This window comes from Crocodylus siamensis, chromosome 1 (genome assembly GCF_052110815.1).
Source record: "Crocodylus siamensis isolate JL-2025a chromosome 1, ASM5211081v1, whole genome shotgun sequence".
In the NCBI taxonomy this organism is placed as follows: domain Eukaryota; kingdom Metazoa; phylum Chordata; order Crocodylia; family Crocodylidae; genus Crocodylus; species Crocodylus siamensis.
In genome coordinates, this window is record NC_143395.1 from 367025038 (window position 1) to 367041810 (window position 16773).

The window sequence follows — 16773 nt, forward strand, 5'->3', positions numbered from 1 at the left end:
TTTTTTTTAATGTTATTTATTCAATCAACAAGAAAATAACAGGTCCCTCCAGCTATTAGAGAAGTGTGTTTCAAGTGGACAGGTGTTTAGAGTGAGAAATCACAACACTACATTCTTGTTGGTCACCTCTGTATAGACCTGTGGTTCTCAATCTTTTTATACTCAGGGCACCCCTCAGGAAATGCCATTTATTAGCTTTCATTCATTTTTGACTGCAGAAAAGATTAGAGCCATTCTTCTGTAGCCAAGAACTTGGTGGAGACCACAGTAGGTCAGAAAGTATTTGGCACTATGGATTCCTATTTGAAATCTCTGGGTTTATGTTGTTAATTATATGTAATCAAACACACACTTACCAGTGTGTGGGACCCTTAAACATCTCATGGCATCCCAAAACGCTATGGCACCCTGGTTGAGAATTGCTGATAAAGGCTAAAGACTGAATTGGTAATCGAACTAAGGTACATGATTACCAGCCTAGAGGTGTATCGTCATGTTCTGTTGACATACAGCAGTGACAAGCAGGTGCCAATAATTTCTCCAGTTTTGTACCTGTTCAGTGGAAGTATAGCATTTATCTCTATGGCTGCAGAAGCATGAATTCACTGGACAAAAAAAATGTCCCTTTTGTAACGTATAATTGGGTCAGAAATAAGGTATGAAGAGCAAGTTGTTACTCTATTCCTGTCCCAGGCCTTGTGCCTCATTACAAAGAACTAATGTGGTTCCATTGAAATCTGACCTCCAGGCATTTATGAATTATCTTGATTTCTACCTTGTGGTATTTTAGGGTCTGGGTAAACAAAGACTTGACACACTGTAGCTAGTCAAAAGGACATCACAGCCTGTACTGTCATTTAGGTACTTGCAGGGATTCTTTGGTTGGATAAGTGAGTTCATGTAAACATTAGAATGAGTGTCATCTAGACATTGGTGTGAGTTGCATTTAGACTCAGTGGTCCAACCACAGTCTCTGATTTAAGATTGTCTCAGCATTTTTAGTGTAATGTTCATTAAGGGGATTGCAAGCATAGACAGCTTTTAGGTAGAATACCATGTACACCAGGCATTCTTTGCATCCTTCCCACGGACTCCCTCTATCATTCTCCCTGCCTCTCTATTTCAGGCATAGCTTCATGAGTAGATAGTGGTAGAGTGAAAGCACAGTCCCATAAAAGGTTCTATCCATTTAAATATATTGACACAGTATGTTTGCCTCCTAGGCACGTGAAAGGTGGAACTGAACTCGCGTGGGATTATGGTTATGAAGCTGGAAGCATGCCAGAGACTGAGATCCCCTGTCAGTGTGGAGTTCAGAAGTGCAGGAAAAAAATTTTATAGACAAATCTTTCCTACTATCAGCATGTCCACATAAATGGGAAAATCACATGCAAAAAAGTACAGGACACTAGCAGAATTGCATTTCTCCAGTGGACCTTCGTATAAGCTTGTGCACTGGATTGGTTTAGTCATTATTGACTTAAGTATACTAGTGTTTACTTCTTTCAGTTGTAGCATAACAGAGTGGTCATGAGCACAAGCATGATTTTTTTCCCTAGGCTATTTTAATGCTTCGTGCTTTGTTTTTTATTTCTTTTTTTATGTTAAAAAATGGAAGAACACTTTGTTTGCACGGCAGTTTTCCTTAAGTTACATGGTGGCTAAGGAACCATAATAATGTTTGTGATGGATGTACGTAGGCAAGCAGAACTATCTTTTGAATACAGTTACTGTATTTGCAAAATACTTCACAAATATAGACCTACACTTGCCTGCTGACGCCTTGTGTCATTTCCAAACCTCAAGTTCACCACAACTCAAACTTCTGAAAACCAGGGACCAAACAGTTAAGGTACATGCCCATACAACTTGAACTATGCTGCTACCCCCGGGGTACCAGTAACCAAAGGGCATCTGTGTTCACTATGCTAACTGTAGCTGTACTGAATGGTGGAAGGATTAATCAGAGCAGTTGGGCAGACCTGTGATTGTGATATGAGGCAGACTGGGACTTGCTCTTTTGGGCTGGAAGGGGTGTATGCATGACCCTTCCTGAGCCATTGTTGCATGATCAAAGAAAAGAAGAACTGCACCTTGAAAAATTCAGTGCGTCTTGAGCTCTACCTTTTACTGGCTAGATCACCAGTGGGGTACCAGAGCTGTCTTGCCACAGGAATTGTCGTCAGTTAGCTGAGTGTGTGACTTGTTGGATGCATTAATGGAAAGTGAAAGCATAGTATTAGAAGGTGCTGTAAACAGACTCTAAAACTTAGCAGACATAGGTTTAACTCTGTGGAAGGTGTAGGTTGCTCTTATTTACTACAGCACAAAAGGGAGTTGAGTATAAATTGGGACATTGTTCAAAGAAGGCAGAGTTAAGGTTGCATAGGTGCGAACCTCAAGTCTTCGTATCCTGAGATTTTTTTTCTTTAGAAATGTCGAGTTGTGTTGAACTTGTACCTTAAATTAGCATAAGATATCTTCAGGCAGCTTTAAATCTGAATTAACCAAGTGCTTTGTCATAGAATTTTGCTAATTGATTAAACAAGGAGAGAGATGTTGCGATTTGTTTAGGCAATTGTATTTAGTTACTACAGAGGTTTGAAGAAGAGCTGCTGTAGTGGCTAGGTATAGGATACTGTGTGTTGCTCCCACCCTCCCCACACTCTTACGGTGGGAGGAATGTGATAGCTATGCTTTGAAATATTAGAACTGTGTAGTTGCCACAAATCTGGTGAGAGGCAAGTGTGGAATCATAGAAAATTAGGGTTGGAAGGAACCTCAGGAGGTCATCTAGTCCAACCCCCTGCTCAAAGCAGGACCATCCCTAACAATATCATCCCAGCCAAGGCTTTGTCTAGCCAAGTCTTAAAAATCTCCAAAAAGAGTCCACAACTGCTCTGAATAATCTGTTCAGTGGTTTACTAACTTCCTAGTGAAAATGTTTGTCTTCATATCTAACCAAAACTTCCCTTGCTGCAACATGAGCCCATTGCCCTTTGTTTTATCATCTGCTACCACTGAAAACAGTTCAACTCCATCCTCTTCCAAAACCACTTCAGGTAGTTGAAGACTGCTATTAAATCCCCACTCAATCTTCTCTAGTCCAGACTAAATAAGCCTAGTTCCCTCTATCTCTCCTCATAAGTCGTGTCCCAGCTGCTTAATCATTTTTGTTGCCCTCTGATGGACTCTCTCCAATTTGTCTACATCCTTTTTAGAGTGGAAGGCCCAAAACTGGACACAGATGCAGTCTCACAGTGCCAGATAGGAGGGTAAGAATCACTTCCTTCCATTTGCCAGCAACATTCATACTAGTGCAGTCCAGAATGCTGTTAGCCTTCTTTGCAACAAGGGCACACTGCTGACCCATATTCAACTTATTGTCTACTGTAACTCCCAGGTCCTCTTCTTCAGAGCTGCTACTTAGCCAATTGGTCCCCAGCCTGTCTGTACTAGTGCAAGGGATTGTTCCATACTAAGTGCTGGACTTTGCACTTGTCCTTATTATTGAGATTTATTTTGGTTCAGGTCTCTAATATGTCAATGTCTCTCTAAATCTTAGCCCTCCCTCAAGTGTATTTACTGCTCCCTCCAGCTTGGTGTCGTCTGCAAACTTGCTGATGAAGACTTTAAACAAAACAGACACCAGGACGAACCCCTGGGGTATACCACTTGTTACCATGTGCTAAATAGACATTGTGGTATTGATCACTACTCTTTGAGCCTAACTATCCAGCCAGTTTTTTATCCACCGTTCAGTCTATTTATCTGACCTGTATTTCCGTAGCTTGCTTATGAGAATGTTGTGGGAAACCACATACCTTGATTTCAGCAGGGCTTTTGATATTGCATCCACTGCTCTCCCCACATCCATAGAGCCAGTCATTTCATCATAGAAGGTAATCAGGTTAGTCAAGCATGACTTGCTCTTGGTGAATCCATGCTGACTGTTCCTAATCACCTTCTTGTCCTCCAAGTGCTTAGAAGTAGATTCCTTGAGGACCTGCTTCATGATTTTTCCAAGGACTGATGTGAAGCTGACTGGTCTGTAGTACCCCTCCTTCTTCACTTTTGTAAAGATGGGCACTATATTTGCCCTCTTCCAGTCATCCAGGACCACTCCTAATTGCCATGAGCTTTCAAAGATAATGACCAGCATCTCTGCTGTCACATCAGCCAACTCCCCCAGCACCCCTGGGGGCATTGTGTCTAGCCCCATGGACTTGTGCACATCCAGCTTTTCTAAACAGTCCCTGTGACAGTGCACCTTTGTTGCCTGCCATTTTAAGGGCAGAAAATGGGCAGCAGCCAGGTATCTGATAAGGGTAGCCATTTTGGCCCAGTGATAGAAGCTGGGCTACAGTTTGCTCAGGAAGGAAGGAAGTAACATCAGGCTGAGAGGCTGCTCTGGGAATATCAGGAGGTAAGGGCAGGAGTGAGGGGTGTAGGTGACCCTTTGTCTTGGGTAAGACATAAAACTGCACCCTGCTGGAGAAGGGTGGTGTGGGAGCCCCCAGGAAATGCCAGGCCAGTTACCTCCCCAGTGAAAGGTGGGTTGGGGCACCTAATAACCCCAGCTCCAGAACCCTGGTGGTGGTCTAACGAGCAGGGGGAACCCAGGCTCATTAAGGAGCCCTGGGGCAGATCTCAGGCTGGAGGAGGGACCTGGAGCCGTGCCCAGGTAGCAAGGTAAAGCCTGGGGGTGATGATTAGCAAGGCCCTGAGTGAGAGGGGTGACTATTAGGAGGCCCAGTGGAGACATTATGTCCTGACGAGGGGCCAGGAGTGAAATAGGCCTACAGTTATAGAATCGCTCAGCGCTCAGGTGAGAGTAGCAGGAGACGCCCAACAGACTGCGCTGGGGCTGACTAAAGCGAGGAGAGCTAAGCCTGAAGCTGGGTGAGGCCGGGCAGAATGAATGTGGCCCTGAGAGGGCAGTATAGAAGAGGCTGGGTGAGAGCCAGCAGAGTAAATGGGACCCTAGTGAGAGAGGGGTGGCATGTGAGTGGCCCTCTGGGGCTGTAGAGAAGAGCTACAACTGTGCACCCAGTTTGCTCTGGCCATAGAAGTAACACAGAGTAACATCTGCGAGGCATGGGACCCATGGAGGGGAGGTCAGAACCAGTATTAGGCCCTTGGCAGCAGGGCAAGTAATGGGCAGCCTCCTGCCTTAATAACAACTCTCATACTTTTTCCATCAAGGCATGGCAGGAGAGTGAAGTGGGTGGTTACCTTTGGAGCAGGGGGACTGACAGAGACCTGATGAGGAGGCCACCCTGTTACAGTCCCTAACCTGTTCTTTCACTGCTGCTGTCTGCTCACCTCTTCTCCAAACTGCTGCCAAGTGCAGTAGTCTGGGAGCTGACCTTGCCTGTGAAGACTGAGGTGAAAAATGCATTGAGAACTTCAGCCTTTTCTGCATCATCTGTCACTAGTTTGCCTCCCCCATTCAGTGAGGGACGCACATTTTCCCTGATCTTCCTTTTGTTACATACTTGTAGAAATCCTTCTTGGTACTCTTCATGTTCCTTGCTAGCTGCAACTCTAGTTGTGCTTTGTGTTTCTTTATTTCATTCTCCCATGCCAAAGCATTACTTTTATACTCCCCCCCTACTGGTCTGTCCAAGTTTGAGCTTTTTGTAAGCTTTTTTTTTTTGTGTTTTAGCTCACTGAAGAGTTCCCTGCTAAGCCTGAGCCAAGTTGGTCTTCTGCAATATTTGCTAGTCTTCCAGCACATCAAGGTGGTTTATCCCTGTGCCTTGAGTAAGGTCTCTTTAAAATGCAGCCAGCTCAGCTCTCTGGGACTTCATTTCCCCTCAGGCTGGCCTCCCAGGGGATCCTGCCCATCAGTTCCCTGAGTGCATCAGTCTGCTTTTCTGAAGTCCAGGGTCTGTACTCTGCTGCTCTCCTTCTTTCCTTCCTTCAGGATCCTAAACTCAATCGTTGCATGGTCACTACTGCCATTCACTTCTATATTCCCCACCGATTCTTCCCTGTTTGAGCAGCAGGTCAAGAAGAGCATGGCCTCTAGTTGGTCTCTGCAACACTTGCACAAGGAAGTTGTCCTCAACACTCTCCAAAAATTTTCTGGATTGCCTGAGCATGGTTATATTGCTCTCCCAGTGTCAGGGTGACTTGAAGATCCCCATAAGAACCAGGGCCCCTGATCAAGAAACTACTGATAGCAGTTTGAAGAAAGCCTCATCCTCTTGGTCTGGTGGTATGTGGCAGACACCCACCATGATGTAACCTTTGCTCTCCCCTCTAACCCTAACCCAGAGACTTTCAACAGTCCTATCTCCAGTTTCGTACTGGAGCTCTGAACAATCAGCTCTTTTATGTAAAGTACAATTCTTCTTCTTCTCCCCTGCCTGTCCTTTCTGAAGAGTTTATACCCAACCATGACAGGACTTCAGTCATGTGAGCTATCCCACCAAGTCTAACATGGACTGTGTCCCCAAATCTGAACAGTTTTATTACACTGTGGTTACAGCAATTTTAACACCTGAGAGTCTGGTGCATGCCTCTTCTTCTCTAACCTCCTCCATTAATATCCCTACAAGCATGGCACAAGAGACACAGGCAGCGTTTGTGTGTGGCATGCAGCAGATTGGAGAGGGGACAGGCAGCACAGTGTCAGATACAGGAGAAAAGAGTAGCAGATTTGGCAGGAGAAGGACATCAGGGTGGCAGTCAGGGAGAATGTGGGGCTAATATGTGGCATGCTAGCTAAAAAGGTTGCTTCCCCGCCACTGTCATAACAGTTCCCCCCCGCCACTACCTAACACCATTTCCAGCTCATAATCTGCTTGATATCCTTCTGTTAAGCTGTTCTAGAAGCCCGTTAGTACATTAAATGTAGTCCCTTGCTGTCTGGCACTCAGTATGGTTACTTACACAGTGCAGTCAGCAGTGTATTGGGTGGTTACATGCTTCCTTAATTCTGTAGCTCAAGCTGTATGTTGAACTAGGCCATGTACCTCAACTGTGTTCTACTTGCCTTTGCTTCAGTGAGGCCTCCTTAGACATGCTTCTGGCCTGGTAGTTGGCCATGCCTCTGTCTTGCAGGGTCACCCCAGCTTCTGACACATTGGGCCAAGAGGGGTCCCTGCAGAACTCAGCATTTAAATAGTGTGATGGATTATGATTCATTGTAATAGTTCTGTGTTGTCTGTGTTCATGTTTTTATAATGTTTCATGATTTGGTTTACCTCATTAGTCTGTACAGAGAGCAGTGGTTCGCAACTTTTTTGGAGCCAAAGCACCCCTTCACCACTTCTGAAATGCAGGGGTTCCTGGTTGAGAAGCACTGTTGGTGCTGCCTCAACTTACCTCAGTGCTTTACAACTAGGTGTTACTGTGTCCAGATGAAAATGCTCTGTGCCTGTTGCAGAGCCAGGAAGGGCGATGGTACATGTCCATGCTACTGTTGAATTAGGACTTTGATCAGCCTAAATAGGCAAAGGCTTCCTCATTGTAGCCTTTCCTAGGCAGAAAATCTCTAGCTGGTTGGTCTTTGCCCCAGTAAATGCCTTTATTGAAGCAAAGCTGTCAGCTTGCTGCTTGAAAAGTCAGGTTGTGCTGGATCTTTCCAGCAAGAGATGAAAGTCTCTCTGTCACAGTTCCTTAAGTCAGGGTAACAAAGCACTAGAGAAGGTGCGAGATGAAAAGGCCATGGGCATAGAATAGAAAGTGGCTTGGGTTCCCCCTGTGCTCTAGAAGTCATGTCTGGGCTGGCTTTGAGGGACACTTGGAGACCAGACAAAGCTGTGGTGGTCTGGAGCAGACACCCCTGGAAGGCACTCGATGATGCATGGAAGAGGAAAATGCAGGTTAATAGGTGCCACAGCCCCTAATCCTCAGCATTCAACATGTCAGTCTACTTCTACATTACCCCCTCATTGTATTCCACACTGCCCATTATTGGAGCTTTGCCACCTGTCCTTAGTTGGCCCCACCATAATCCCCCTTCCTTCCTCTGCCACTTATCCCAATAATCATGACACCAAGTTATGGGGAAGCATGATAACACTTAAAGATAGGCTGCAAGATACCAGTGGACCTAGACAAGCTAGCAAGTTGGGCGGATCAGAACCAGATGAGGTTTAACATTGTGAAATATTAAGTGCTCCACCTGGGAATGAACAATCTCCTACACACCTCCAGGCTTGGCAGTGCCAATCTAACCAGCACTATGAATGAAAGAGACCTGGGGGTAATAATTGACCATAGTATGAACATGAGCTGGCAGTGTGACACTGCAGCCAGGAGGGCAAATAATACTCTGGCATGCATCAATCCATTTGTCTCCAGCAAAACCAAGGAAGTGATTCTTCTGTTCTGCTTGGCATTGGTGAGACTGTAGATGGAGTACTGTGTCCAGTTCTGGGTGCTGCACTTCAACAAGGGTGTGGGAAAGCTTGAAAGAGTCCAGAGAAGGGCCACCTGTATGATCAGAGACTTGCATGGCATGCCATACGAGGCTGAGGAACCTGGGACTTCAGCCTGAAGAAGAGAAGGCTGAGAGGGGACTTGGTAGCAGCTTACTGCTACATCAGGGACATATATCAAGGGCTCGATGAGCAACTGTTCACCAGGGCACGCTTGGGGAAAACCGGGAGCAATGGTCACAAACTCCTGGAAGACCATTTTATGGTCAACATTAGGAAAAACTTCTTCACAGGTAGGGTGTCCACACTGTGGAATAGGTTACCTCCAGTGGTGGTGCAATTGCCTACCCTGGAAATCTTCAAGAGGAGACTGGACGGTCACTTTGCTGGGGTCACTTGACCCCAGTTGTCTTTCCTGCTCGGTGCAGAGGGGCTGGACCTGATAATCTTCCGAGGTCCGCTCCAGCCTAAATTCAGTGAATCTACTCCAAACCCTTTCACTCCAGTTCTCTCACCCTTTGCTTCTTACCTCCCAGCAAGTCTTTATATGTGTAATTCATTTTCTTCTTTTATTAATAGTTGGAGTACTTTCCAGATCTTCTGTGCTTGGATTACATTTCCCCTCTCCTTCAACAGAACCAGATAGTTAGTTAGTTATTTTCCAACCCCTCCTTCACCATCTGAAGCCCAGGTTACATTTGAGATTAAGCTTACTTAGATATAAGTTAGCTCCATGCCATGTGGTTGCTGAGGAAACTGGAAGGCTAGCAGCTCTTGCCTACTTGGCTCACAAGCATTTGGCTTGTGTTTGTGCTGAGAAGCAGCTCCATTAAATACTGTTTTCCATTTTGCCTTTCCAAAGGGATATGGGGGAACATGCAGTACATGAGGCAATGGTCAAAGTGCTGAAACCTGTTTTGGGCATGAAGTTATGATTTGCTCCCCAAGTCTTAAAAAGAAAAATGCTAGTACTGTCTGTCAGCTATTTATAAATTAAAAAAAAAAAAAAAAAAGAAAGCAAACAGGAAAGCCAGTTTGTGATGGTGCTCAGTGGGTGTCCAGATGGCTGTACCACAGGAACCTGGGGGGGGTTTGTTTGTTTGTTTGTTTTTTGTGAACTGGTAAGTCACAAAGGCTGAACCTCATGTAACTTAATTATCCACTATATAACCCAGCCTAACCCCCTTCACATCCTGATTTAAGAACTGGTTGGATGCGATTGTTTTAAATGACGTGTCATTTATAAAGAGTATCTCCTCTTTTCTCTATTCAAGCCAATGAATTTTAGTAGCCAGAGACCAGGGGTGCTCAACCTGCAGCCAACAGGCTAGATCCGGTCCCTGGCACGGGATTGTTGAGCCTGTAGGCCTCACCACAGGCTTGTGGGGAGCTCCACAGGCCATACCCCTGTGCATGGAGGACAGCATGGGGCATGATCCCAGTGGAGGGGCCTGGTGGTAGTGGTATGCACAGCTCTGGAGCCCTGATCCCACCATGGAGAGCCAGGGTGGAGGTAGGACAGGACCTTGATCTGAGCACGTGGGGCCAAGTGGAGGGAGCATGGGGCCTTGGAGCCTTGATCCTGGTACATGGGAGTGGGCAGAAATGGCTTGGGACTCTGATCCCAGCACAGGGCCAGGCAGAGGTGGCATGGCACTCTAATCCCAGTGTGTGGGGGTGGCACAGGACACTGGGGCCAGATCGTGCCATGCAGGATCTAATCCAGCCTGCCATCTGGCCCCATCCCATTCATCTTGCTCTCAGGGCCCAATCATTGAGTACCTGGCATACATCATAAGAAAGTATGGGACTTGCTGGCTGGCTTTTCTTCTCTATAGAGACAGGGAAAACTGAAATGGAGAGTCCCTTAAGTATGTTGGGCCTGGGGGAGCAGCTAGAGAGAACATAGTGCTGTTCTTACAAAGCTGTAAGAACAAGGTCGATCTAGCAGCTCCAGCCAGTTATATATTTATAATTGGATGGAGGGAAGGAACGTGTCCATATGTTTGACCATTTGTAGTATCTAAAGATGATTTACTAAATGTTGTGTTCTCTTAGGAGGGATAAGTGTGGATAAGGTGGGTCCGCACTTTCCTGTAGACAGCAGAATAGTTCTGACTGAATTTCTCTTAATCAGTTCAGCTATATGCCTCAATCCAAGGCTACTCAGCATAGCTTTTGACCTGTCCATCCAACAGTGCCCCAGGTGCACGAGAAGCTGAGGAATCTCAGTTGCTATAGGTTCCTTGCTCCTGTTTTGGGGAATTTGGATTTTTTTTTAAGTTTATAAAAAAAAAAGTGGCAATTTTTAAAAGACAAATAATTTTGGAGACCAAAATTAAGAGATAAATAATTAAGATGATACCAAGCGACACCAACATGTCCTAGATGCTATAGTCATGCCCCTTTTAGAGAAAAAGTGCCTTGAAAAGTTCCATGCTCTGTCTGGTGGATTTTTATAACTGAAAAATCAGCTGTAAACAGAAACACCTTTACATCCTTTAACAATTATAGAAATGGGTACTGTCCCTAAGATTATACTGAACAAGCACATAGTGGCTGCATTGCTCATGAAAGAGGGGGAGAGGCTGTGGGAAATCATTGTGTCTACATTTGAAGCTAGATGCATCTCTTTAAAAGATGCAACAATTAAATATTTTATAAAGAGAGAAGTCAGTAAATAAAGTCCAATCTCAAAGGGATGAATAAAGTGCTGAACAGTTTTAGGAGATACAAAAAAAGAGCGTATGAAAATGTCTACCCATCAAGAAAAATTAAACAAAAAATCCTTTAAGAAAAGGCATTTTTTATAAAGACATGCTTCCCTAGAATAGAATTTCTCATTTAGTACTTAAAAAAATTCCTTTCAAGTTGAAAGGGAGTTTTTCTATCATAAGATGTTACAAATTCTATCCTCTTAAGATTGTATTTGGTGATGATTTTAAGACTCCTATAAAAGAAAATCTTACCTCACATTACTACAAATGGAGACTAAAGGTTGCCCTGATTTCTACTAGGTTGTTTTAAAAGAGGATGTCGTGCAGTGTGTCTGCCATACAACATCAAAAAGGTGGTTCTGCTTCCTGCCTGTGGTATGAAGAATACAAATAGGTGGCATAAAGTAGAACATATGAAGCACATTAAATCAAATTGCTTCTACCACATCTACATTTTTTTTTTTTAACGTGTTTTGGAAAAAGCCTTTGGGAATGAATGGAATAGTCTTTAGAGAATGTGTCTGTGATAGTCATAGCTTGATGAGAGGAGAAACTAGCTTTGTTGTCATCTCATTATACTTCTGTCTGACTGCATGTAACAAGAACCTTAGGAAGTACTAAATAGGTTATTCTAATTAACTCCAGAATGGCAAACCACTGTTAGCAGCATATACTGTGTACACACAGAGGAAAAAATAAATGATCAGAGAAGCATTGTTTTTGTATGCTGGCACTGAAAAACTCACCTGTATGGGTGTAGAAAGAGAAACTGTAAATATAAGACCCTAATATTAATAAATTGTCTTGTATTAGAAATGCCTACTTGCTTTTATTTTAGGAGTTATTTAAAATGACCAACCTTTTAAAAAGTAGATTAGTGATTTGGATTCAAATTCTACACTCCTATGATATAGCCTGAGTTTCTGTCTAGGGCACCCTGGACTTGTCTTTGTGGTTTCTTTTGATGACCTGGCAGGTGAAGTTGGCCATCTTCCCTGGCTTCTGGGAATTGGGGTAGGAGAGTTAATAATATTATTTACTCCAGAAGTTAAATAATTGCAAGATGCAGGTACTAGGTTCCCAGATAGTTCTAATTAAATCCTTTTATTTGGCCTATCTTCTGGTTTGTTTATTTTTTAACTCCTGTTAGTAATCCCTGATATTTATGTGATAATTAGAGGTGCTGACTCTCACACAATTTTATTAAGGAGATTTTGGCCCATTTTAGGACCTCACATCAGTGTTCCCAAGACTAGAAATTAATTGTGCTAGGCCCTGTACAAATACAAAGAGAGTCTGTTCTTTGAAGAGTTTACAAACCAGTTCAAAGGACAATGGTGAGTTTATGATTATGATTGATGCTGGAACTGTAAACAACCAGACTGATCTCAGATGGAGGCTACCAGCCACCTTTGTAAAAGAGAACAATTTAAATCCTCCTCAGCTGTCTTCCCTGTCTGTCTTGACTGGATGTCATGTTCCTGTTTAAATACAAGTGTGCTGCCAGAAGTGCTCCATTGAAATCCTCAAAGGGAATTTACAAAATACCTTTCACAGATAAGCCTATGAACTTCATCAATCTACTGGATACAAAAAATTGTGGACTAAATATAGATACTGGATTTATGATACATAACCTGCCTAGCATCTGACTCCCTGGGTCAACCCTCCACTTTTTATCAGCTATTCTCATTCCCTTTTCCCCCTACCCTCCTGTCTCTCATCCAGTGACTATAGTACATTCATTCCCCTTCCCCGCACCACTCTCTCACCTACTGACCACCTCAATTTACATTTTAACTGACTGTCTTTCTTGCATATGTACTGTACTGGTCTCTGGCTTCTTTACCGTTCCATCCAGGAAGAGCACAGACCATCTCCAGACTGCCTCAGCCTGATGAAGGGTGTTTGTTCCCTAAAGCTTGCTAAGAAGAATATTTCCAACTATTTGAGTTGGGCTAATAAAAGATATTGGATTTATTGAAAGAACCTTGTCTCCTATTGAAATTCCAGCCTGTGGTTATTTCACAGAGCTGCTGTCACATATCCATTATAGTAGCTGTATCCCATACATCTGCATGGACCTGTTGGAAACTGCTGGATTTTCCTGGCCTCTATGGGAAGAAATGTATTCAGTTCCACCTTGTCAACAGACATCCCAGTCCCAAGATATGCAATCAACTTGCAAAACAAATTAAGGAGGGAGAAATATTTCTGTGATGCGTTACTGTATTGCAGCAAAGCAGTGAACTTTGGTAGTGTGATAACTTATAAGAATACCAGTGACAACAATAACACTTCTGGTAATGATCATGGTACCTATTCCTGTGATGAGGAGCACATCAGTATGTTTGTCAAGGAGGCCCCCACTAAACCCCAGCACATCCTGGGCAGCCTCAAAGGCACCCAAACAACCTTTAACCTTGATGAGAACCTCAGGTAGATGGAGTCTACTTAGGATAACCAGGACCTCTTCAACATACACAGGTTTCCCTCTATTTATGCAGTAGATGTGTTCCCAGGGAATGGCGCATAAATTTTATTTGCATAAAGTGAACCCAGTTTACAATGAAACGGATATGTTCACACAGTGGTGAGGGAGTGAGGCTGCAGCTAGGGAAGAAAGGGGCACGGTGCAGCCCAGTGGCTTCAAGCAGGTGGCTCCTGGGGCTGCACCGGACTCTTTGTGGTGCTCAGGGTGGACGGCAGCCCCACTCACCCCACTTCTCCCCATTCACCACAGCCCCTGCTTCAGCAGCCCCGGGAGCAGCCAGTGTCAGCTCCCTGCAGCCACTGGGCTGCACTGTGCCCCAAACCGCTCAGCGCAGTGCAGCCCAGTGGCTGCAAACAGGCGGCGTCCGCCACTCTCAAGGCTGCAGCAGGGGTGGGCAGCAGCCTGGAGCAGGTTGAGAGCAGGCTGGGGCTGGTGGCAGCACCAGGCTCTTCCCAGCGCTCAGCAGCAATGCTGGGAGGGCAGGTTCTGGGGGGCTATGGCAAATTTTGGGGTGGCAGCAGCCCCCTTCCCATTGCCACAGCCCACCCTGAGTGCTGGGAAGAGCCTGGTGCTGCCACCGACCCCAGCTTGCTCTCATTCCTCTGCAGGTGGCTGCCCGCCCCTGCTGCAGCCTTGGGAGTCATGGATGCTGCCTATTTGCAGCCACTGGGCTATGCCACACCAGGGGGTTCGGGGAATGGTGCCCCAGGGGAAACTGAGCTCCGGGAGTTTGGGGCACGGTGCAGCCCAGCAGCTGCAAACCACTGGCATCAGCAACTCCCAGAGCAGCTGCAGCAGGGGCTGTGGTGAGGCCCTGGTTCTACGGCCCCTTCCCCTCCCTTCACAAACTCACAGACTTACCTGCTTGGGGGAGGGGGGAGCACACCTACGCTGATCGCATAACAGCAAATTTACCTCACATATAACGAATTTCAGGTATAAAAAGGGTCATCGCATAAGAGCGAATTCACAAAAATTGAACCCACATAAATCAAGGAAAATCTGTACACACACCAGAGGCAGAATGCAAAGGAAATCTGGAGATGTCTCCTGAAATGCAGGGGAACAGTCAGACAGGGCTATGGAAATTATCGTTTCCAGTAGGTATTATGTGCTACGTTATCAAACAACTATAGGTGAATAAGAAACAACAACTGAGTTTTGAGTACCATCAGGGCACTGCCAAGTAGGGTGAATGTCAACTAGGAGCCTGTCCATTTCTTCTTGATTTTGTCCCTCTCCAGAATGTTTGACAGCACCCATCTCAGTGATATAGCATCCCCATGCGTATCTTAGCTGAGGGATACCATCCTGATAAATCACTAGGCATTAGATATTCTCAGTTCATCCCTGGTGTTCTCAAAATCTCTCTGCCCTTTGGGGACAGATTTCAGGATCCTATCCTCCAGTGTAAGAAGCTGGCAGGGGTCATATACAATTATTTACTTGCCCTCTTTCTACCAACCTAATATTGGTATAGAAGTCTATGCAAAGGAGAAACAAGGTGGGAAATAACGGCATATTTGGCTCACCTCTGGGTAGGAAGAACAGAAGGGAATAGCATTTCAAATATTAAGTACAAAAGTGACATTTTATTTTTGGCGTTACTTACTAGGTCTCCAAATGACAGTAGGAAGCACAACTCTATGAAAATGTCACTACCGGTTCAGCAAGCAACAATCCTATTTCTCATTACAGAAAACAGGCCCTAGTTTCCAGAGCTAGAACAACTACTTGTGCTATAGTAACTGTGTGTGAGAGGGGCGCTCATCTGTGTGAATCCCATTGCAGATATGCACTGCTCTTCAAGCTTGGAAGACCAATTTACCTTTGATCAGCCATCTTTCAGGGCTGCACAAGTTCTGTGCCTCCTCTAGATGAGCACACATGGGTTTCTATCAGCTGCAGAGATAGATAACACTTTTTAAAAAATCATTCAAACCTAGGATAAGTTGAAGATCCCCTTTCTTTTTCACACAGACAATTTTAAGGTGTTTCTAGAGCTCATGATACAGATTGCTGTCACCTAGAAGACCAAGATATCAAACAGTTTGTGGAATTTATCAGCTGGTGGACATCCCAGAATCTTCCACCTATAAACAAGGGAGTATTAAACCTAGGGAGAACTTTGTGGTGGCCCCTATAACCTATGTCAGGAGTACTCAACCTGTGGCCTGCAGGCCAGATCTGGCCAGCAAAGACATGTCATTTGGCCTGCAGGGATCCCCAAGGATCCAAAAATTTGGCAACAAAGCAGCAGTGGCAGTGCTAATTGCTGTTTCCTTGCTGCCAAAGTTCTGTATTCACACACTAAGGCTTTAGATTGGTGGTTCTCAACTTTTCTAGACTCCAGGTACCCTCGTCAGACACAACTTAACCCCTTGGAAAATATCAGCTCTAAGTATTCACATTTTTTTCTCAACTACAGAAAAATAATATAGCAATTCTTTGGTTGATGAGAAGTCAAAAAGCCCACAACAGGTGGCTTTTGACACTTTGGATTCCTATTTGAAATATTTGGGTTTATCTTGTGAATTTGTGTCGGTGTTTGCCCACCTAACAATGCTAATATTGTATGGCACCCTGCAACACCTTTGAAAGGGTGTCATGGCACCCTAGTTGAAAATCACTGCATTAGATCCTTAGTGGGCTTGGCTATACAGGAAAATTCATGCTCAGGATCACAAATACTTAGATCTGCTTGGGCAAAAGTCACATTCTGCAGCAAGGCTCCTGAAAAGCTTTCAAACTAGCAACAATATTAGTGCCAAAGTAATTACTTCATTTGGCAAGCAGGAGGAGTAGTATTTGAGAGGCAAGACTGCATGCTGTTGTTTCTAATGGCTGTCTCCTGTTTCCTCTCTTCCTGATACTCCAGCACCTGTGGTCTAGCCAGGCAGATTGCTGGAAAGGGAGCACAGGATCTTAAAGGCTTTTGGAAAGCAAACCCCAAAAGCTTCAGAAGGAGCACAACAATACCCGTATTAGTAGCTGATAGACTATTGGTCAAGCAAATGCAAGTCCTGAGAGCCAAAAGCTGGCTTCTGTAGAGGGTGTTAGGCCGCTCAGCTGCATTGCTCAGTAAGCTTATAAGGAATGGCTCTAGCAAAATAGCATGTCCTAGTGATGGTGAGGAGGAAGACATCTTTTCCCTGGAAAGTGCCAGTGG

At 44.7% G+C, this 16773-nt stretch overlaps 1 protein-coding gene across 2 annotated transcripts in view; it reads left to right on the plus strand.

The window, feature by feature from the left end:
* Positions 1 to 13106, plus strand: part of SETDB2 (SET domain bifurcated histone lysine methyltransferase 2) — a 39133-nt gene extending 26027 nt beyond the window's left edge. For both annotated transcript variants that reach the window (XM_090026095.1, XM_090026105.1), the window contains exon 14: positions 1224 to 13106. In XM_090026095.1, coding sequence (XP_089882221.1) covers positions 1224 to 1341 — 118 coding nt within the window. In that variant the 3' untranslated portion in view covers positions 1342 to 13106. The remainder of the gene's footprint in view (positions 1 to 1223) is intronic.
* The last annotated feature ends 3667 nt before the right edge of the window (positions 13107 to 16773 follow it).